Raw genomic sequence first — 22,763 nt, 5'->3', positions numbered from 1 at the left:
CTCTGGTTCACTATATGTGTCTGTGAGAGTGAGGCGCTCAGGTTCACTATTTGTGTCTGTGAGAGCGAGGCGCTCTGGTTCACTATGTGCCTGTGAGAGTGAGGCGCTCTAGTTCACTATATGTGTGACCTTGAGAGTGAGGCGCTCTTGTTCACTATTTGTGTCTGTGAGGGTGAGGCGCTCTGGTTCACTATGTGTCTGTGAGAGCGAGGCGCACTGGTTCACTTGCATGTGTCTGTGAGGTGCTGTGGTTCACTGTGGGACTGAGAGTGAAGCGCTCTGGGTCACTGTGTGTCCGTGAGAGTGAGGCGCCCTGGTTCACTGTGGTGAGAGCTCCCTCTGTGTGCCTGCTGTGTGAGAGTGAGGCGCTCTGGTTCACTATGTGTGTCTGTGAGAGAGAGGCGCTCTGGTTCACTATGTGTGTCTGTGAGAGAGAGGCGCTCAGGTTCACTATATGTGTCTGTGAGAGAGAGGCGCTCAGGTTCACTATATGTGTCTGTGAGAGTGAGGCGCTCAGGTTCACTATATGTGTCTGTGAGAGGGAGGCGCTCAGGTTCACTATGTGTGTCTGTGAGAGGGAGGCGCCCTGGTTCACTGTGGTGAGAGTTCCCTCTGTGTGCCTGCTGTGTGAGAGTGAGGCGCTCTGGTTCACTATGTGTGTCTGTGAGAGAGAGGCGCTCTGGTTCACTATGTGTGTCTGTGAGAGAGAGGCGCTCAGGTTCACTATATGTGTTCGTGAGAGTGAGGCGCTCTGGTTCACTATATGTGTCTGTGAGAGGGAGGCGCTCAGGTTCACTATGTGTGTCTGTGAGAGGGAGGCGCTCAGGTTCACTATGTGTGTCTGTGAGAGGGAGGCGCTCAGGTTCACTATGTGTGTCTGTGAGAGGGAGGCGCTCAGGTTCACTATGTGTGTCTGTGAGAGGGAGGCGCTCAGGTTCACTATGTGTGTCTGTGAGAGGGAGGCGCTCAGGTTCACTATGTGTGTCTGTGAGAGGGAGGCGCTCAGGTTCACTATGTGTGTCTGTGAGAGGGAGGCGCTCTGGTTCACTATGTGTGTCTATGAGAGAGAGGTGCTCAGGTTCACTATGTGTGTCTGTGAGAGGGAGGCGCTCAGGTTCACTATATGTGTCTGAGAGTGAGGCGCTCTGGTTCACTATATGTGTCTGTGAGAGTGAGGCGCTCAGGTTCACTATTTGTGTCTGTGAGAGCGAGGCGCTCTGGTTCACTATGTGCCTGTGAGAGTGAGGCGCTCTAGTTCACTATATGTGTGACCTTGAGAGTGAGGCGCTCTTGTTCACTATTTGTGTCTGTGAGGGTGAGGCGCTCTGGTTCACTATGTGTCTGTGAGAGCGAGGCGCACTGGTTCACTTGCATGTGTCTGTGAGGTGCTGTGGTTAACTGTGGGACTGAGAGTGAAGCGCTCTGGGTCACTGTGTGTCCGTGAGAGTGAGGCGCCCTGGTTCACTGTGGTGAGAGCTCCCTCTGTGTGCCTGCTGTGTGAGAGTGAGGCGCTCTGGTTCACTATGTGTGTCTGTGAGAGAGAGGCGCTCTGGTTCACTATGTGTGTCTGTGAGAGAGAGGCGCTCAGGTTCACTATATGTGTCTGTGAGAGAGAGGCGCTCAGGTTCACTATATGTGTCTGTGAGAGTGAGGCGCTCAGGTTCACTATATGTGTCTGTGAGAGGGAGGCGCTCAGGTTCACTATGTGTGTCTGTGAGAGGGAGGCGCTCAGGTTCACTATGTGTGTCTGTGAGAGGGAGGCGCTCAGGTTCACTATATGTGTCTGAGAGTGAGGCGCTCTGGTTCACTATATGTGTCTGTGAGAGTGAGGCGCTCTGGTTCACTATATGTGTCTGTGAGAGTGAGGCGCTCTGGTTCACTATGTGTGCCTGTGAGAGAGAGGCGCTCTTGCTCACTATATGTGCCTGTGAGAGTGAGGCGCTCTGGTTCACTATATGTGCCTGTGAGAGTGAGGCGCTCTGGTTCACTATATGTGCCTGTGAGAGTGAGGCGCTCTGGTTCACTATATGTGCCTGTGAGAGTGAGGCGCTCTGGTTCACTATATGTGCCTGTGAGAGTGAGGCGCTCTGGTTCACTATATGTGCCTGTGAGAGTGAGGCGCTCTGGTTCACTATATGTGCCTGTGAGAGTGAGGTGCTCTTGCTCACTATATGTGTCTGTGAGAGTGAGGTGCTCTGGTTCACTATATGTGCCTGTGAGAGTGAGGCGCTCTTGCTCAGTATATGTGCCTGTGAGAGTGCGGCGCTCTGGTTCACTATGTGTGTCTGTGAGAGGGAGGCGCTCAGGTTCACTATATGTGTCTGTGAGAGGGAGGCGGCTCAGGTTCACTATATGTGTCTGTGAGAGGGAGGCGCTCAGGTTCACTATGTGTGTCTGTGAGAGAGGCGCTCTGGTTCACTATGTGTGTCTGTGAGAGTGAGGCGCTCTGGTTCACTATATGTGTCTGTGAGAGTGAGGCGCTCTGGTTCACTATATGTGCCTGTGAGAGTGAGGCGCTCTTGTTCAATATATGTGCCTGTGAGAGTGAGGCGCTCTTGTTCAATATATGTGCCTTTGAGAGTGAGGCGCTCTGGTTCACTATATGTGTCTGTGTGAGTGAGGCGCTCTGGTTCACTATATGTGTCTGTGAGGCGCCTTTGTTCACTATATGTGTCACTGTGAGAGTGAGGCACTCTTGCTCACTATATGAGTCTGTGAGAATGAGACGCTCTTGTTCACTATATGTGTCTGTGAGAGTGAGGCACTCTGGTTCACTGTGTGTATGTGAGAGTGAGGCGCTCAGGTTCACTGTGTGTGCCTATGACGGTGAGGTGCTCTGGCTCGCTATGTGTGCCTGTGAGAACAGGCCGTCTGAATACTTCCATGTATCTGTCCTGTGTGAGAGTGAGAAGCTCTGGTTCACTGTGTGTCGGTGATAGTGAGGCATTCTGGTTTACTGTGTGTTTAAGAATGAGGTGCTCTGGTTCACTGTGTGTCTGTGAGAGTGAGGCGCTGTGGTTCACTGTGTGTATGTATATGTGTGTCTCTGATGGTGAAGTGCTCTGGTTCACTGTGTTTGCCTGTGATAACAGGCCCTCTGAGTACCATGTATCTGTTCTGTGAGTGCGAGGCGCTCTGGTTCCCTTGCATGTGTCTGTGAGGTGCTCTGGTTCACTGTGTGACTGAGAGTGAAGCGCTCTGGGTCACTGTGTCAGTGAGAGTTCCCGCTATGTGTCTGCACTGTGAGGCGCTCTGGTACATTGTGGTGAGAGTTCCCTCTGCATGTCTGCTGTGTGAGAATGAGGCCCTCCGGTTCACGGTGGTTCTCTGTTCTTTGAGAGTTCCTTCTGTGTGTCTGCTCTGTGAGAGCGAGGCACTCTGATTCATTGTGGTGAAAGTTCCCTCGGTGTGTCTGCTCCGTGAGAGTGAGGTTCTCTGGTTAACGGTGGTTCTCTGTTCTGTGAGAGTTCCCTCTGTGTGTCTACTCTGCGAGAGTGAGGCGCTCTGATTCATTGTGGTGAGAGTTCCCTCTGTGTGTCTACTCTGCGAGAATGAGGCGCTCTGATTCATTGTGGTGAGAGTTCCCTCTGAGTGGCTGCTGTGTGAGATTGAGGCACTCTGATTCACTGTGGTGAGAGTTTTCTCTGTGTGTCAGCTCTGTGACAGTGAGGCACTCTAGTTTACGGTGGTTCTCTGTTCTGTGAGAGTTCCCTCTGTGTGTCTACTCTGTGAGAGTGAAGCGCTCTGGTTGATTGTGGTGAGAGTTCCCTTTGTGTCCCTGCTCTGTGAGAGTGAGGCATGGTGGTTCACTGTGGTGAGAGTTCCCTCTGCGTGTCTCCTCTGTGAGAGTGTAGCGCTCTGGTTCATTGTGGTGGGAGTTTCCTTTGTGTCATTGATGTGTGAGAGTGAGGCGCCGTGGTTCACTGTGGTGAGAGTTCCCTCTGTGTGCCTGCTGTGTGAGGTGCTCTGGTACATTGTGGTGAGAGTTCTCTCTGTGTGCCTGCTGTGTGAGAGTGAGGCACCGTGGTTCACTGTGGTGAGAGTTCCCTCTGTGTGCCTGCTGTGTGAAAGTGAGGCGCTCTGGTTCACTTTGGTGAGAGTTCTTTCTGTGTGCCTGCTGTGTGAAAGTGAGGTGCTCTGGTTCACTTTGGTGAAAGTTCTTTCTGTGTGCCTGCTGTGTGAGAGTGTGGCACTCTGGTACACTATGGTGAGAGTACCCTCTGTGTGCCTGCTGCGTGAGAGTGAGGCGCTCTGGTTCACTGTGGTGAGAGTTCCCTCTGTGTGCCTGCTGCGTGAGAGTGAGGCGCTCTGGTTCACTGTGGTGAGAGTTCCCTCTGTGTGCCTGCTGTGTGAGAGTGAGGCGCTCTGGTTCACTTTCGTGAGAGTTCCCTCTGTGTGCCTGCTGCGTGAGAGTGAGGCGCTGTGGTACATTGTGGTGAGAGTTCCCTCTGTGTGCCTGCTGTGTGAGAGTGAGGCACTCTGGCTCACTGTGGTGAGAGTTCCCTCTGTGTGCCTGCTGTGTGAGAGTGAGGCGCTCTGGTAGATTGTGGTGAGAGTTCCCTCTGTGTGCCTGCTGTGTGAGAGTGAGGCGCTCTGGTACATTGTGGTGAGAGTTCTCTCTGTGTGAGAGTGAGGTGCTCTAGTTCACTGTGGTGAGAGTTCCCTCTGTGTGCATGCTGTGTGAGGCACTCTGGTACATTGTGGTGAGAGTTCTCTCTGTGTGCGAGTGAGGTGCTCTAGTTCACTGTGGTGAGAGTTCCCTCTGTGTGCATGCTGTGTGAGGCACTCTGGTACATTGTGGTGAGAGTTCTCTCTGTGTGCCTGCTGTGTGAGAGTGAGGCGCTCTGGTTCACTTTCATGAGAGTTCCCTCTGTGTGCCTGCTGTGTGAGAGTGAGACGCTGTGGTACATTGTGGTGAGAGTTCCCTCTGTGTGCCTGCTGTGTGAGAGTGAGGCGCTCTGGTTCACTTTGGTGAGAGTTCCCTCTGTGTGCCTGCTGTGTGAGAGTGAGGCGCTCTGGTACACTGTGGTGAGAGTTCCCTCTGTGTGCATGCTGTGTGAGAGTGAGGCGCTCTGGTTCACTGTGGTGAGAGTTCCCTCTGTGTGCCTGCTGTGTGAGAGTGAGGCGCTCTGGTTCACTTTCTTGAGAGTTCCCTCTGTGTGCCTGCTGCGTGAGAGTGAGGCGCTGTGGTACATTGTGGTGAGAGTTCCCTCTGTGTGCCTGCTGTGTGAGAGTGAGGCGCTCTGGTTCACTTTGGTGAGAGTTCTTTCTGTGCGCAAGTGTGGCACTCTGGTACACTGTGGTGAGAGTTCCCTCTGTGTGCCTGCTGTGTGAGAGTGAGGCGCTCTGATTCACTTTGGTGAGAGTTCACTCTGTGTGCCTTCTGCGTGAGAGTTCTCTCTGTGTGTCTGCTCTGTGAGAGTGTGGCGCTCTGGTACATTGTGGTGAGAGTTCTCTCTGTGTGCCTGCTGTGTGAGAGTGAGGCGCTCTGGTTCACTGTGGTGAGAGTTCTCTCTGTGTGCCTGCTGTGTGAGAGTGAGGCGCTCTGGTTTACTTTGGTGAGAGTTCTTTCTGTGTGCCTGCTGTGTGAGAGTGATGCACTCTAGTTCACTGTGGTGAGAGTTCCCTCTGTGTGCATGCTGTGTGAGGCGCTCTGGTATATTGTGGTGAGAGTCCCCTCTGTGTGCCTGCTGTGTGAGAGTGAGGCGCTCTGGTTCACTGTGGTGAGAGTTCCCTCTGTGTGCCTGCTGTGTGAGAGTGAGGCGCTCTGCTAGATTGTGGTGAGAGTTCCCTCTGTGTGCCTGCTGTGTGAGAGTGAGGCACTCTAGTTCACTGTGGTGAGAGTTCCCTCTGTGTGCATGCTGTGTGAGGCACTCTGGTACATTGTGGTGAGAGTTCTCTCTGTGTGCGAGTGAGGTGCTCTAGTTCACTGTGGTGAGAGTTCCCTCTGTGTGCATGCTGTGTGAGGCACTCTGGTACATTGTGGTGAGAGTTCTCTCTGTGTATCTGCTCTGTGAGAGTGTGGCGCTCTGGTACACTGTGGTTAGAGTTCTCTCGGTGTGCCTGCTGTGTGAGAGTGAGGCGCTCTGGTTCACTGTGGTGAGAGTTCTCTCTGTGTGCCTGCTGTGTGAGAGTGAGGCGCTCTGGTTCACTTTGGTGAGAGTTCTTTCTATGTGCCTGCTGTGTGAGAGTGTGGCACTCTGGTACACTGTGGTGAGAGTTCCCTCTGTGTGCCTGATGCGTGAGAGTGAGGCGCTGTGGTACATTGTGGTGAGAGTTCCCTCTGTGTGCCTGCTGTGTGAGAGTGAGGCGCTCTGGTTCACTTTGGTGAGAGTTCCCTCTGTGTGCCTGCTGTGTGACAGTGAGGCGCTCTGGTTCACTGTGGTGAGAGTTCCCTCTGTGTGCCTGCGGTGCGAGAGTGAGGCGCTCTGGTTCACTGTGGTGAGGGTTCCCTCTGTGTGCCTGCTGTGCGAGAGTGAGGCGCTCCGGTACATTGTGGTGAGAGTTCTATGTGTGCCTGCTGTGTGAGAGTGAGGCGCTCTGGTACACTGTGGTGAGAGTTCCCTCTGTGTGCCTGCTGCGTGAGAGTGAGGCGCACTGGTTCATTATGGTGAGAGTGCTCTGTGTGTGGCTGCTGTGTGAGAGTGAGGCGCTCTGGTTCACTTTGGTGAGAGTTCCCTCTGTGTGCCTGTGGTGAGAGTTCCTTCTGTGTGCCTGCTGTGTGACAGTGTGGCACTCTGGTACACTGGTGAGAGTTCCCCCTGTGTGCCTGCTGTGTGAGGCGCTCTGTTATATTGTGGTGAGAGTTCCCTCTGTTTTCCTGCTGTGTGAGAGTGAGGCGCTCTGGTTCACTGTGGTGAGAGTTCCTTCTGTGTGCCTGCTGTGTGAGGCGCTCTGGTACATTGGGGTCAGAGTTCTCTCTGTGTGCCTGCTGCGTGAGAGTGAGGCGCTCCGGTACACTGTGGTGAGAGTTCCCTCTGTGTGCCTGCTGTGTTAGGTGCTTTTGTTCACTGTGGTGAGAGTTCCCTCTGTGTGCCTGCTGTGTGAGGGGCTCTGGTACACTGTGGTGAGAGTTCTCTCTGTGTGCCTGCTGTGTGAGAGTGTGGCACTCTGGTACACTGGTGAGAGTTCCCTCTGTGTGCCTGCTGTGTGAGGCGCATTGGTACATTGTGGTGAGAGTTCCCTCTGTGTGTCTCCTGTGTCAGAGTGAGGAACTCTGGTTCACTGTGGTGAGAGTTCCCTCTGTGTGCCTGCTGTGTGAGGCGCTCTGGTACATTGTGGTCAGAGTTCTCTCTGTGTGCCTGCTGCGTGAGAGTGAGGCGCTCCGGTACACTGTGGTGAGGGTTCTCTCTGTGTGCCTGCTGTGTGAGGCGCTCTGGTACATTGTGGTCAGAGCTCTCTCTGTGTGCCTGCTGCGTGAGAGTGAGGCGCTCCGGTACACTGTGGTGAGAGTTCTCTCTGTGTGCCTGCTGTGTTAGGTGCTTTTGTTCACTGTGGTGAGAGTTCCCTCTGTGTGCCTGCTGTGTGAGGGGCTCTGGTACACTGTGGTGAGAGTTCTCTCTGTGTGCCTGCTGTGTGAGGCGCTCTGGTATATTGTGGTGAGAGTTCCTTCTGTGTGCCTGCTGTGTGAGAGTGAGGCGCTCCGGTACACTGTGGTGAGAGTTCTCTCTGTGTGCCTGCTGTGTGAGGGGCTCCGGTACACTGTGGTGAGAGTTCTCTCTGTGTGCCTGCTCAGTGAGTGAGTGAGGCTCTGTAGTGCACAAGTCACAACACAGTTCAGTGCATGCCAACACGCCTCATTCAGGCAGCAAAAACCCGATTTAACAAATGAAAATCATGTTCTTTTTGTTGGCTTCCACCTAAACCTTCCTCAGCACCAGAGTGAGTTAATGTGGAAACGAAAGTCTTCATTTTTATCCCAAATTTTCGTCAGAGATGTTCTCAGGTATTGGCATGTATGCACCTGGCTTCAATGTGAATTTTAGAACGAGGGGGAGGCGCACGGGGGGGGGACAGGCACGTGCAGAGAGAAGGTGAGACCACGACACCCTCCTGTCCTAGAACCCACATCCGCCTAAATGTCTCCTGCACACATCATACAATCAGGTGGAACAAAGGGCCCTGTCACAACACATTACACACATTTACTAGGCAAAGAGGGCAGGCAGTGACCTAGCAGGGGGGCCCAAGTAAAAAAGATATTGGATAACATCGAACACTTTCAAGGACATTTCTGACATGGGTTTCCTGCACAATAACACACACAGGGTGTGCCCAAATGATAAAATATAGAGTGGGTTGGTACATGGATAAAGTGCTGCGCACTTACTGCCCTGGGCAGATTTATAAATCCAGATATCTTCACACAAAATAATGTGAAAAGGAAGTGTCACGTACAGTTTTGTACAAACAGATGGGTTACTGAAAATATAAAAATTTTAAACAAAGGTAAGCTTGGCTAGAAAAGAATACAGAACATTGGTAAAGCCAATGGGTCTTGTCTGTAAAACCTACTGGCTTTGCTAATGCTTCCCCCCGCCCACTCCATGGCTTCCACACAAGCTCACCTTGGCCTGGCGGGCATGTTGCAAGTATGTTTTTTAAGCAAAAGATGGCTGCTCCATACGCATGTGCGCAGCATTCTGTGAACTATTTTTATTTTGTTTCTGGAAAAGGCTTTTCAAGCTGACGGTCACTCAGCAGCCGCCTTGACTGGGTGTTTCCTAAAGTGAAAGAAAAACCATCCAAAGATGGCTGCTGTGTACGTGTGCGCATGCTCGGCAGCCACACATCAGCAATGAACCAATCATTATTCTAAAAGAAAATGATGAATCATTCAACGGTGGCTACCTCACAATGGAATTCATCTTTATACTCTATTTTTAATTTCCTGCTTCAAGATGGAGGACAGTTGTTCTGGTACCTAATTTCTTTTTAAACAGAGTATGCGGGGAGACCATGAAAGTTCTGCAAAGTGAGCAGCCTTGTAGCGGTGTGCAGCTGTGAGTTCCTGGTGTGGAGGCAGGAAGCAGGCAAGGAGCAAACATGAGTGGGAAAGTCATAGCTGCCAAGGTTTCAGACTGCTGTGTGTGACATTTTCATAATTTCTATGTAATTATGAGTGACATTTCAACGACTAGGAGTGACACAATCTTACAAGGAAAATCAAGCGATGAAAACGAGGAAACCATATAAATATTGTGATACCGCTGTACACCAGCGCCAACTTGTGGCCTTTGATAAACACTACTCGAAGTTTACTTAGCAAAGTGAGAAACTGGAAGAAGAAGGTTTTACTGCACTTCAGGACACGGTTCTTTGGCGAGACAATCTCAGGCATTGCGGTAATGCGGGGAAATGGCAGGATATGCGTTATTCTAACGTGAGATGCGTGACACTTGGCAGGCCTGGAAAGTAGCAGTGTGCAGATGTAGAAACCTCAGAAAGGAATAAGAAAATAAAATAATAATACTAGAAATAATATTCATGTTAATAAAAAATAATAATGTTAGTAATAAAGTGGGGGAGGGAAACGAGGTCAAGGAAAGATATGCACTTCCTTGGAGTCCTAAAACAAGATTTAAACAAGTTGCCTCAAGTCAGCACCGAAAGGAAGTAACTGATCATTTAAAATATGGGGAGGACAAACACAAGACAGCAAGGCTGGGCATCGAATCAGGAGCAAGGAACGGTACTGGAAAAGAAAGCCATCCAATCATGAACAAGGGGTGTACCCAAAGCCCCTTGTAAATCGCTATTGGATGCAATTGTTCTTTTTACGAACAGACTGCTCAAGCGGTCTGTTGATGAGACCTAAAATGGGACCTTTACAATGAATAAACCAAACTGTTGCTTTGAAAATAATAATGCTGAAATTCTAGGGGCCAAATAGTAATGAGAGATGGCTTTCAACTGCAGCCAAACACCTGCCTCTCACTCCCCCAGCAGCTTTTAATCAAGTTAATGAGAAAGCAGACATTTGTCAATACATTGAGCTGCAGATTAAAGGGTTTGGGCATGCTGTGCACATCTCCTCGGCTCAGAGTAGAGGCTGATCTTCACAGAGCGCAGGTCAGGCTTGCAGAGGATGAAACAGAGCTTCCCATCTAGGGGGGAGCACAGTTAGGCTCTGGGGTGCCTGTGGTACCCTACTCCTCCCACGATCTCACAATCATTTCACCGAAATGTTGGCCCAGGATCATGGTGGCCACTGGCCACTCGAAGATTCCAAAGGCGCATTGTGACTCTGGTGCATTGTGTGGTCCGAGTGCAATCCTTATTGCAGGTGTGCAAAAGTTGATGATGCTGACAACATTTAATCAGAAAGCAAATTCAAGCTTGTGTGGGCATTCCGTGGCCTCCTCTCGAATCCAGAGTCGAAGTATATCAAAAAGTTCCAATAAAAGGGAAAGTGTCTCAAAAAGGCGACCTGTTGTCCCAACACTGGTCATAGTTGAACAGTTGTTGCCACGACTTCACCAGTATCCCAATTACATAGCTGCAAAGGAGTTGTATCTTGGTTGCCAACAGTTACCGCAAAAACCATTTGCCTGTTACACATTCAGAGGTAGCAGCCATAGCGTTCCCAAAACGATCTGATGCTAGGGACAGCTCTCTGACCCGTTTAAGGATCCTCCAGGCACATGGCTTTTTCTACTCACCTTTAGCAGTTGTCCTACCAAACAGAACCCGCAGGTTCCACCTGATACATAATGGGCCTGATTACAACTTTGGAGGACGGTGTTAATCCGTCCCAAATGTGACGGATATACCACCAGCCGTATTACGAGTCCATTATATCCTATGGAAATCGTAATACGGTGGGCAGGATATCCGTCACATTTGGGACGGATTTACACCGTCCTCCAATGTTGTAATCAGGCCCAATGTCTTATCCCTAATGCAAGCATCTGTCAGTGATGTCACAGATCCTCAGACCAGCACGGTTCATTATGCTTCATTACACCAAGCTTAATGCAAGCTTTGGGTGTTAGTCCCAGGGGCATTCCTAGCAAAGGAGATATTGGATCTGCCTTAAGGCTGCTACCTCTACACGCTGGTAATTATTTTGTTCTAGGTTTTTCAGTTTAGTGGTTCATACTACTAGAACAGATGCATTCTTTAAAAAACTGTGCTCCCTCTGTTTGCTGATTTTTTTTCTTCATATTTATATGCGGTAAAGTCGACCCAAATGTATTGGTGCGCTTTAGCTGAACTCCAGTTACATTACGGAAGGACACATTCATTTTTATAGGCACAGGGAGATGAGGTGATTTGCCCAGGATCACAGAATGGTGATCCAACGCCAAAACTCTAACCTAGTTCCCCAGTTCCAAAATCGGCAGCTCTGGCCGTTACACCACAACTACAGTGCACACTATCTGGAAATCTAAAATTTGATATCCCTCTGCTTAAGAAACCATCCCCATATACGTCAGTCAAATATTGACCCATTTCTCGACTTCCATTTCAAGCAGAAATCATGGAGAAATTATGCAGCAACCAGCCGAAGCAAGCCTGGCCAACCGTTACCTCGTATCTCCAACCGCCCCCCTCTCCTTGTCCACGACAACCACAAGAGTCCACATTCCACCAGGGATCCCACACACTACTAATCCATGAAACGGTGCAGCTCCCCCACGCCACCAATTTCCCACTTTGTTTGCAGAATCTTTAGTTCCACTGGGGATGGATCTTTCGAAGGTTGTTTCCTATTCCCTTCGCATTGATGCTCCAATGAAGGCATCTGGAGCAGCATTAGTGAAGACCAAGTGAGGGGAGCAGGAAGATGGTCATTGGCTTGTGGAACATTCTAGGTGTGCCTGGATAGATGGTCTCTCAGTACTCCATGTACCCCAAGTCGGGTGTCCTTGTTGGCCGTGTGTACGACCATTTGTTTGTCTGATGGGCGCACGCAGACTGCAGCAATCCAGGAGACCAAAATCAAAGGCATTACAGAAGAAATTTTCTGGTGACTGATCATTGGTAAACTCTGTTTTTTACATCTTTAGAAGACAGTGGAGGGCTCCAGCACCCATAACTGGTAGTCATCCATCTTAGAGGTAATGACTTAGCAACACTAGGCTGCAAAGGTGTTGGAGCACTCTCTCCTAGAAAGTTAGGAAAGCCTTTATTATCTCACACAATTTGCGTACCCATTTTTTTAACGTGATGAAAAACTTAGTTGGACATTAGTGCCTACGATCTCAGCCCACAGTGTTTGAATCAGAGGTCCCAGTATAGGGGAGAGCGAAATTAGGTTGGGAGTGGCCTTGGAACCCTACCCTCCCACCCTGGCGAGTCATTGGCTAGTAAATTGGCGCATGGAGGTGGTGTTCCATTTGGGGTGTGTGGCATTCTGGACTCATAATCTAGTGCCATGCAATGAGAATGTTAGGATGCAGTCTGGCTGAAGGAGCGTGGGCTCTTGGAGCCGGTTTGAGGATGGGGTCCTTGTGATAACCTGCACATTAAAGTCTACTTTCTTCTGCATCTAAAGTGTTCCGGTCAATCTTTAAATTCAACAAGGTCCCCTTCTCTTCCTAGAGTGCACTTTCAGCACCACACAGGCATGAGGTGCAGATCTTCAGGAAGTCCCACCCCAGGGTTGTGATATCACAGCTATGCGTGATCACCACATGTAGTTGATTTAAAAGGCAAGGCATCCTTGGCCTCTTCGTTTTCTCCTGTGATCTAGCTCAAACCTCACACTGCAAGAAGACATTCCTCCTAGAGAGGTCATTCCTCAAGAGTCTCATGGCTGGAAAAACATTTCCAAAGACTTACATTGAGTGGCTACACACGATTCTAAGGAGAAGGTGGGAGGAGTCATTGGCCCGGTTGAGCCAGAGCCAAGAGTGGGCTGGCCAGCAGTGACTTGTGCACATTATGCACTGGGGCAGGGCACTTGAGGCCTATTCCTCCCAAGATGATCAGAGCTCTTGGGATGTTTCATCAAGACTGGCTACACCTTTCTGTGCACATCACTAGTCCTGTCATTGACACCTCGTGGGCATTTTCAGCATCTTTCCAGGTTGGTGCGGAGGACGAAGGACCGTAAAGCTCTGGTCGCCCTTCTGGTGAAATAATGCAGAACATGTTAGGCAATCAGTGCCCAGAGACTCATTTGAAATCAACAAGGGATAGCATTATGGGTTTCAGTGTACATTGTTATTCGGTGTGAAACATCAGCAGGGGTTGATTTGAGGGATCCACCCGCTGGGTATCGGTGTAGGGCGTGGGGCCGCCACGAGGACTAGGACCCTTACCCTGACGGATGGTGGGGTGGCAGGCAGTGGGGTGTCTTATGAGGAGGGAGACCGGTCCAGGACATAGGTCAGATTGGGGCAGTGGGCTATGATCGTTCCCCAAGATGGAGGAGGTTTTACCTTTTATGTGTGTGTGTGGGGTGTAGATGGAACACTGTACCCCAGTGCTTTGTGCTTAGTTTACGGTTGCTTACATTGTCAGCTTACCAAGGTGGTGTCTGGATTCCTCGTTATTGCTTTGATGATGGATTCGGTTTCTTTATTTTTGTAAATGTAAACCGGTGAATATGCACAACGTTTAGGTCATTGGCTCAGGTGAGCTTGAGGTTGGAGGGAACCAAGCAGGGCACCTTCCGGCCTTTGGGCCATGAAGCCTGTTGGAGCACCATGAGGACTGGGCAGAGAGAATGGGGCTATCTGGCCTTTAGGGTGCGGCAAGGGGGAAGCAGCCTTATCCACGACTCCCGAACAACGAAGTCGTGGACAACGAAAGCGGAACAACACTTTCGTTACCCACGACTTCCTTGTTCGGTGCCTTAGCCACGCATGTGCTGAACCACGCACATGCGTGATTAAGGCACAGAAGAAGGGAGTCGGCGGAGGACGACGTCGTGATCAGGTAAGTGGGGTGGGACTGGGGCTGTTTTGGGGGTGGTGGGGTCATGGTATTTTTAGTTTTACGGGTGGGGGGTCGTGGTGGGTTAGGTTTAGGGGCGGAGATCGGGGTATTTTTAGTTTTAGAGGGTGGGGGGTCGGATGGTTAGGTTTAGGGGTGGGGAGGGGGGTCGGGTATTTTTAGTATTAGGGGGTGGGTGGGTTGGGGTGGTTTAAGTTTAGGGGCGGGGAGGAGGGGTCAGGGAATTTTTAGTTTTAAGGGTGGAAGTGGGGGTGGTCAGGATATTTTTAGTTTTAGGGGTGGGGTCCAGGGTATTTTTACTTTTTGGGGGTGGTGGGTTGGGGTGGTTTTAGGATTTAGGGGTGGGGGTGGGGAGGTTGTGGCAATTTTAGGGGCGGGGTGGGGGCGGGGTCGCATGCTGGAACCATGCATGCCGTTCACTAATCGTTGTTAAGGTATTTGTGGTAAAGTCATTAGTGGTAACCACGCGGTCGTCGTTCCGACCGCGTTGTTCCGACATACATTTGCGGCAAGGGCATAACAAATGGACTGAGCATGAGGCTTCACTGTGCACTGCGTGGATCCTGGGAATGAGGCCCGAGGAGAGGCAGGGGCGCAAGGCATGATTTGCCACCATGAGATCCTAGGACGTGGAGGACCGATTGGACACCTTGAGGACCAGGGAAGAGGTTGTGGCCATGAGGCCTGGAGTCTCACCCGGAGACCAACATGTTGGAGAGTGTTCTGAGTGCTGGGAGAGCAACCTGAGGCCGAGAGAAAAGAACAGGACTGTGTGGTTGAAAGTGAGTGGTTCGAAGTGAGTGGGGCTTTGGGGTCAACAAGCGAGGGTGGATTTGTTCTTGGGGCAGACATCACAAATTATAAATTTGCCTGTAGGACCTGCTTTAGTTTATAAGGTTTTGGGGCCAATGATACAGAATTTGCAAGCATTTTTTCCTTTCCATAAATGAGAACATTTATCAGAATGCCTTTGTTAGTGTCTGGGGGCCAGAGTTCACCCCAGTGAGATGCTCTGCATCGACCCTTTGCCCTTCTGGTGACCTCTTGAGACAATATGTATTAGGATCTCTGATATAGCTGCCTTCCATGCACCCTGCCCCAGGGGCCACCGCCCCACTACAGCTGCAGAGGAGGGGGGGATGAAATGAATGGAGGAAGGAAATGACCAAGGAGAGAAGAACAGAAGAATGAAGGAAGGAGAAAGCAAAGTAGGGAGGAAACATGGAAGCAAGAAAGGAGGTAATATGGAGGAGGTAAGGCAACGAACAAGGAAGAAAGGAAGTGGGGAGATGGAAGGGGGGGGGAGGAGGGAAATGACAGAACGAAAAAGAGATGAATGAAGGAGAAAGCAAGGAAGGAAGGATTGAAGTAAGAGAGGCAGGAAGAGTGAGGTGGCTAGGGAGTGGTGTAGTAGGAAAGAAAGAACCCAGGAATAAAGAAAGGAAGAAAAAAAAGAATCCTGGAATGGAGAAAGGAAGAAAAGAAAGAACCCAGGAATGGAGAAAGTAAGTAAAGAAAGACTCCAGGAATGGAAAAAGGAAGAAAGGAAAGATTCCAGGAATGGAGAAAGGAAGAAAGGAAAGAATCCAGGAATGGAGAAAGGAAGAAAGGAAAGAATCCAGGAATGGAGAAAGGAAGAAAAGAAAGAATCCTAGGAATGGGGAAAGGAAGAAAGGAAAGAATCCAGGAATGGGGGAAGGGAGAAAAGAAAGAATCCAGGAATGGGGAAAGGAAGAAAGGAAAGAATCCAGGAATGGAGAAAGGAAGAAAGGAAAGAATCCTAGGAATGGGGAAAGGAAGAAAGGAAAGAATCCAGGAATGGAAAAAGGAAGAAAGGAAAAAATCCAGGAATGGAGAAAGGAAGAAAAGAGAAGAATCCAGGAATGGGGAAAGGAAGAAAGGAAAGAATCCAGAAATGGGGAAAGGAAGAAAAGAAAGAATCCAGGAATGGGGAAAGGAAGAAAAGAAAGAATCCAGGAATGGGGAAAGGAAGAAAAGAAAGAAACCAGGAATGGGGAAAGGAAGAAAAGAAAGAAACCAGGAATGGGGAAAGGAAGAAAGGAAATAATCCAGGAATGGAGAAAGGAAGAATTGAAAGAATCCCAGGAATGGGGAAAGGAAGAAAGGAAAGAATCCAGGGATAATTAAAGGAATAAAGGAACAAATCCAGTCATGGAGAAAGGAAGACAAGAAAGAATCTAGGAATGAAGAAAGAAAGAAAAAAAAAAAGACTCCAGAAACAAAAAGGAACAAAAGAGAGATTCCAGCAATGAAGAAAGGAAGGGTGGGGCAAAGAAACAAACACTGGTGGATGAAATTAAAGAAAGGGTGGGTGAATGACAAGGTAAGGAAGGGGCCAAGATAAAAACAAGGGAAATGAGGAACGAGAAAATAATCCAGGGAAGAAGAACGGGAGGGAGGGCGAAAGAGAAAGAAAACATCTAAGTGAAGAAACACCAGTTAGCAAAGTGAAGACGAACGAGAAGGAAAGATCTGCAAGAAGTGATTGTAGGCAGTGCTTTAAATGGGCCGGTACCGTCCGGTGCGGAGTGCCGGCCCTTCTCAGACACAAGCTGGTACTCTGGTACAGAATACCCGCACTTCTATTTTTCCATTTCAAGCACTGATAGTAGGAAACTGAGAAGAATGAGTACTAAGCAGAAAGTCACAGCCGAGCTCCGGCTGCGCCGAGATTCATGGGCCGCGGAGCCCGTTCGTCTGCCAGTGATGGCCTCCGGGGGGCTTTATCCCTCGGCAGACTTCCATCTCTACCGCCTAATTGCTAGATTTATTGCGCATTGATTACCTGGGAGTGTTGGCGGAATATTGACGGTGTGTTGTGTCTGAGATAACAGCAGCTAATGAAACAGACGGAGGTGGCGCGTGGTATCTGCTTCGACACCTCCACTGGGGGGGCATGTTAATAAGAGCAAGCCCAAGATATTTCTGAGCAAAGTGGGGGAGGGTTAGTAGTAAGTAGCGTTTCCACTGGGCCATGGGCCCTAGTGCAAGGAAGGAAATGGGGGCCCTTGGCTGCTGTTTGCATAATAACATCTGCAGCAACAATCGAGGTTGAGTTGGCCCCTCCTCTGGGCCCCGGTGCCACAGCACCTGCTGCACTAATGGAAGCATTTGCACCTAAGGAGTAGCGTACCAGGTGTATTTTTGTAATAAATGTAACCCTGTGAAAGTCCACAGTGTTTAGGTCATTGGCTCAGTTGAGGTTGGAGGGACCCAAGCAGGGCACCTTCCAACCTTTGGTCCTTGAAGCTGTTGGAGCACCATGGATGGTGGGTGACCGTCAGTGAGGGGCAGCTGTGCGAAGGGTGGGGGTGTGGCTGCACTCACAGCACCAAGTGATCTGCAACACCACTGATCAGGTGAAAGAGGAGCTAAGCCTATGAATCGAACAACGGGTTACATGCACGATGAGGAATCTGTGAGGACTAGAGACTTTTTGCCCGAGTTAATCGCCTTGGTTGAGAATCATTAAACAGAGCTCCCAATTTAACCCCGCAGATTGTGACAGGCCACACCGTTCGCGCTCATTTTCAGCGACAGGTGTTTGACACGTGCTGAAAAATCAGCACAAATGGCACCACACGCAGAGCAACAGGGCGCTGCTTCTTTTCAGCCACTCGAGTAGATTTTCTACTCGAGCGCACCTTCTTCATCATTAACAGAAGGTTTCTCAACACAAATAGTAGCGACCATCCACAACCGCCAGTGTTGAAGCAACTCACTGGGATGTAGTCGGAGTAAGATTTTCTCACTTGCGCTCTCCAACTTAACGTTGGCGAGCGCAAATTAGGAAGAAAAAAAAAACTCCGCTCTGCAGAGTTTTTTCGAACTCAGTGCTCTAAGTGGAGCGCGGAGTGGGAAAAACTCTGCAAACTCTGAGCGGAGTGGAGTTTACCGCCCACCCCTAGTTAAACCTGAAATATTCCGCTCCTGCAGAACTAACCAAGGTACACCAGGGACTATGGAAAAGCACCCCCCCCCAAACATGGGGGAGCGCGGCCCCTTAGGGATCGAGGACGCCGGGGGCCGGACCCTCCGCACTAGTTGTGTGCGGGCTGGCCAGTTAATTCCACCTACACACCTCGCGAGGTGTGTAGGCGGAAGTAACACCTGGGGAGGTACATTGGGCCAACGTTGTGGCCATTCCGGTTTGGGCTGCCGGGCGCCAGTGGGGGGCTTATAAGCGCCCCCCGAGAAGGCTCGGTCTTCTTTGCGGAGCGGCGACCTGGACGGACGGAGACGTTTTTTAGAGGGGGGGGGGCGGAACCCTGAGCATGTGGGCAAGGAACAGAGGAAGCAGGGGTAAGCCCCCTCTTCCCCCCAGGGATACAGGTGATGTCCAGTTCCTGTGTGGTCCAAAGGAGGTTCAGGAAGGGATCCTGTCAAAAATGATTTATGGTTACAGATGTAAATTGTATGAATTCATTTGATATTAATTTTGGATTTGCAGTGAAAAGTTTCTTGAAGTGATTTATATGGTAAATGATTAATGTTTTGATTTTAACAAGTAAATAAAATAAATACGTCTTCCAATTAAATGAGGTGTCGGTCTGTGTATGAACGGTGTTGGGGCAGGGGCCTGCTGGAGGCCTCCGAGTCCTTTAACCATAAGAACTGCCAGAGTGGGGAGTGAGTAATGGAAAGGGGGTGCAACGTTAATTGCGACCACAGTCACAAACCTCTAATTGTTATTCAAACTGAACTTAGAGTTGAGTTCTACTGTGATAATAAAGAACTTTGTTTTTACATAAGAGATAAGCACTGGGCTGGATGTTTACGTGTGGATGAATGTTGAGTTCTGAGCTCTTGCCCACACATTTCCTCCCCAAGAAGCCTGCGGCTCCTCCCCTCGCTCCCACAAGAGCGAGGGCGAGGCCACAAGAGGTCAGCGTGGTGGATGGTGTACTTGGAACAAAAGAAATAGAAAACCCAACTCCACAAATAGTTCCACAATGTGGAATCTCTATATCTGATAAGTATCACAAATCAAGCCAAAGACATAAAAATATAATCATACAAAGGGATACAGAAGAATATATATAATTTTATTTGTCTATAGAAATCAATGCACTTTATACCAAATATACATATAAACATAAATTGGTCCGTGAGGCCTGGGAATAGTCAAAGGTAAAAAAAATAATTTCACTCAAGTTCAGTCACACTCATTAAAAAACAGAGAAAAGATGCAGTGGGGCCATTATCAAAAACAGAGAAAATTACCTAATAATTACAAAAAATCTATTCAGGAGATAACTTCTCTTATGAACTATTAGTTTAATCATCATAAAAAAAATAAAAAAATCATAGAGTCTAATATTTCCGGATCACATCAGAAAATGAATATGAAGAGAAATAAGATCCAATCCAGTGTTGCCCCAGTTGTAGTACCGACGCGCGTTTCGGTGCCACGTGACCAGAAGGGTCACCCACCTTCCTCAGGGCACTTGGCAAATATGCTGCGTTAAAAAACCTCTCCAGAAGAGGCTTGATATTCTCATGAACACAGTAACTTCGACGCTATAGATGGAAAGAACGGGGAGAAAATCAGCCACCAAGCTCAATATGAATTGGGGTTCCATAGCTCCAGGGGTTCTCTCTTTTATTCTAAGAGACGATACTTCTTTCGGACTTATTCTAATCGGAGGATCCGAGACGCCTTGACTTCTCCCTTCTACGAAGATGATGCTTCTTTCTAATCAACAAGGAGGTCTTCCTATTTTTTGTAGTCCTTGTCCTACCGGGGATGATGTACCTAGTCCAGTTTGCAAAACCATAATAGGTCGGGCCCCAAAGTAGTACGGTTGCCCGGACACCAGTGGCAAGCGACCTCGAGCACCCCAGTTGGGGTGCAGTAGCAAATGTCTTATGTGGCTTCCCAAATTCAGTGTGACAGGGGGTTTCCACAAGACTGTGCTTGTGTAAAATAGAATTTGAACAAGCATAGTTCAGATCCCTCACATCTCAAGCTGAAGTGTGTAGGGGTTGGGACAACACTGACACAGCAAGGTTCAGGGTAGAACCTAAAATCAAGGGTTACAAAGCAGGGGTGGTCTGTCTCTATCATACATCACGTAACCAACATTTAGGGTCTCTTCTAACTTAATGCAAAGAACAAAACTCAAACTGGAAACCATTTCTTTCAACTTTTACAACAGTAGTAAATGTACAAGGTTATGAGGTTTTTGAACAAACTCTGTGAAGCTGAGATGGCCAGGCTTGACCAGTTTCATATGTTTACAAGGAGGCTCCGTTACAGCGCCCAACCAATGACCTCACAGCTCCTCCCCACACAACACATCAAAAAGGATGCGTACGTACAAGAAACCACCCACAACATTGTAAACCATACTACCTTATAGTTTGTCACCAGCTAAGTCACGTCCCACAAAACTAACAAGCATTTGCAATGCAAAGGGTCTCGCGAGTTAGACCTATTCGCGTTATGAACTCCTAAACTGACTTTTCTTGTACAAACTGAAAATGATAAGTAAAACAGTTTCACATAAACGAACCAACGGCCACCATGAGCGCAAAGCAGACACACAAAGGGAAACAGAAGTTCACTCGCAGTGAAACGTATCGGCAAAAGTGCAATTAATTATCCATGTAACCGGCAAAAGTGCAAATATTCATGAAACAGGGTCAATGTCATGCAAAGCGCTCAACTACTGCCCAGCAAGATTGCGCTGCCCACTAAATAAAGAGAAAAAGTAGTCCAGAAACCATACGGAAAACATTGAGCCTCGTATGTTTTCAGTAGTTGACTGGTGTGCTCGAGGAGAACTAAACACTGGAAAAGGCATGATGTATGCATGCCTTTCACTAATCAAATCAAGTGAATTTTATAAGGCAAGCCCACAAACCAAGCAAACTGATGGGTGTGACATGGGCGTGATTTAAAGCCCACAGAGAGATTACACCATGGACACAGCTCTTTGTGCGCTTGACCCTGAAAAGGAAGTACATGGGCATTGACCCCACCCATATCTTTATAAAGCAGACCCTTGTTAAAATATTGAACAACACACTCGTACGCCTTTACTCCAACTGTAAATTCAACATTTACTTTTCCTCTGTCCGGTCTAGCCCAGTGGAGGCGCTACATTTTAAATATAGCGCCAACTGTGCAAAGGGCGAGTCTATGTATTGTTCATCCATCGTTCCCCTTTCTTTCTTCGATCTGGCATTGGAGTAAATAACAACGGGGGAGGGCCTCACCCTGTAGGCGGGGGAGGGGCAGTACACCAGGGGGAGCACATGCCGTCAGTCTGGCAGGAGGGAGAAGCCCTGGAAGAGCAGAGACCTGCTGGCACGAGCCTTGCCTTCAGCTTCTTACAAGAAGGGGGCATCTTGTTGAGGGGCGGCAGAGAGCAGCAGGCTGGGCCCGGTAGCCGGGAAGATCTGCCACGCTGCGCTTCCCAGAGATAAATACAGGGTTTAACCTTTTTCATGTCTCTCTGGGGAGACCAGAGACAGCTGCAATTATCAATCACGGGGAGGGCGAGCCCTGCTGGAGGGGCCATGGAGGGGGAGGGGTTGGGGCGGTGGCTGGATTTGGCATTGGAACTGGAATTAGAATACTTAGTTTTCCGTTACTTTTCATGACTAAAATGTTGATAAAACAATGGATAATGGTGCGGGCCAGAGGTTGTGATTTGAGGGCTCCAGCGTTTACTGTTAGCATGTGTGACAGAATGCCGGGGTCCCCACTGATCCCGTTAGCTATTATGTGTGTTCATTTAATATCGCGTGCGTGCGTGTGTGTTGCTCCCGCCAGAGCATCACGCTATGCGTCTGTGTGCGTGACTTGGAGTGATTTCGAGTGCCCGTGCGTGGGGATTTCGCCTTTATTTCTGATGTGCATGCTCGATTATCCATGTATGTGTAGCTGAATTTTCTCACATTTTGAGCGACTGGGCATGTGCTGAATGTTTCTGTGCACCTTGCTGCCTTGGCTTTGTGTCTGTGTGTGCTCAGATTTGAGTTTTTCCTTCTCAAACGTTTTCCCCTTTATTTGTGGATGGGAGTCACAGCTGGGGCCCTTTGTACGGTTCCGTAGCTCCCATGTGCTTTGCAATATCTCCATTCCTCACATTTTAGATAATTTTACTCCGTAAACTATGTTTCCACAAATACACTGTGACTTTAGTACCCCAACAAGGAAGAACTTTTGAAAGTCATAAAACACGGTCAGCCCACAAAGTACTTTTCCAGAGTTGCCTGTCAACCACATATAAAACACCTTTCACCTATAGAAACACGTGTTAAGACCTGAAACGCAAAAAGTTAATCCCCCCCACCCCAAAAAAAAAAGTCCAAAACACTAGCCAGCTTTAGTCCTCACACCAAACTACCATGGTTTGGTGAAACAATTTAAAGATGGGTCGCGAAACGGACACATTTCACCATCAAGGAGACATTCTTGGTGAACTATCAATTTGTCTTCACCAAGGTTTTAACATTGGAACCATCACTCTCAAAGTTCTGGACAACTTACAACTCCTCCTCAATGAAGATGGATCATACCCAATAGGCACCTTTGACCCTTCACTGTATTTGTAAAATTCAACCACCAGAAACTGACTGCATTGCTGAAACATCTAATCAGCTTCTGAGGAAAGGGCCTAGACTGGTCTTCATCTCTCATCAGTGTCAGATTGAGAAATTTCCCTTTCAAGGAATCCATGGAGACATTGGGGAATGCGACAGGGCTCATCCCACACTTTTCATCCCGTACCTGGAGCCTCTAAGCACACCGTTTGTTTAAAAAGGAGTCCTCGCTCAACCATACCTGAAGGACATACCACTTTATCTGGGGACATCCTCGATTAATG

The 22,763-nt window shown here is 49.0% G+C and overlaps 2 protein-coding genes across 3 annotated transcripts in view; one reads left to right on the top strand and one right to left on the bottom strand.

The window, feature by feature from the left end:
* Positions 1-22,763, bottom strand: part of TP53I11 (tumor protein p53 inducible protein 11) — a 439,642-nt gene that overhangs the window by 301,433 nt on the left and 115,446 nt on the right. The window lies entirely within an intron of this gene.
* LOC138283284 (octapeptide-repeat protein T2-like) lies at positions 15,466-16,053 on the top strand. The gene has a single exon (XM_069221305.1). The coding sequence runs from the start codon at positions 15,466-15,468 to the stop codon at positions 16,051-16,053; it is 588 nt and encodes a 195-aa protein (XP_069077406.1).

Source organism: Pleurodeles waltl, chromosome 3_1 (assembly GCF_031143425.1).
Source record: "Pleurodeles waltl isolate 20211129_DDA chromosome 3_1, aPleWal1.hap1.20221129, whole genome shotgun sequence".
NCBI lineage: Eukaryota > Metazoa > Chordata > Amphibia > Caudata > Salamandridae > Pleurodeles > Pleurodeles waltl.
This window is presented reverse-complemented; position numbering and strand designations above follow the sequence as displayed.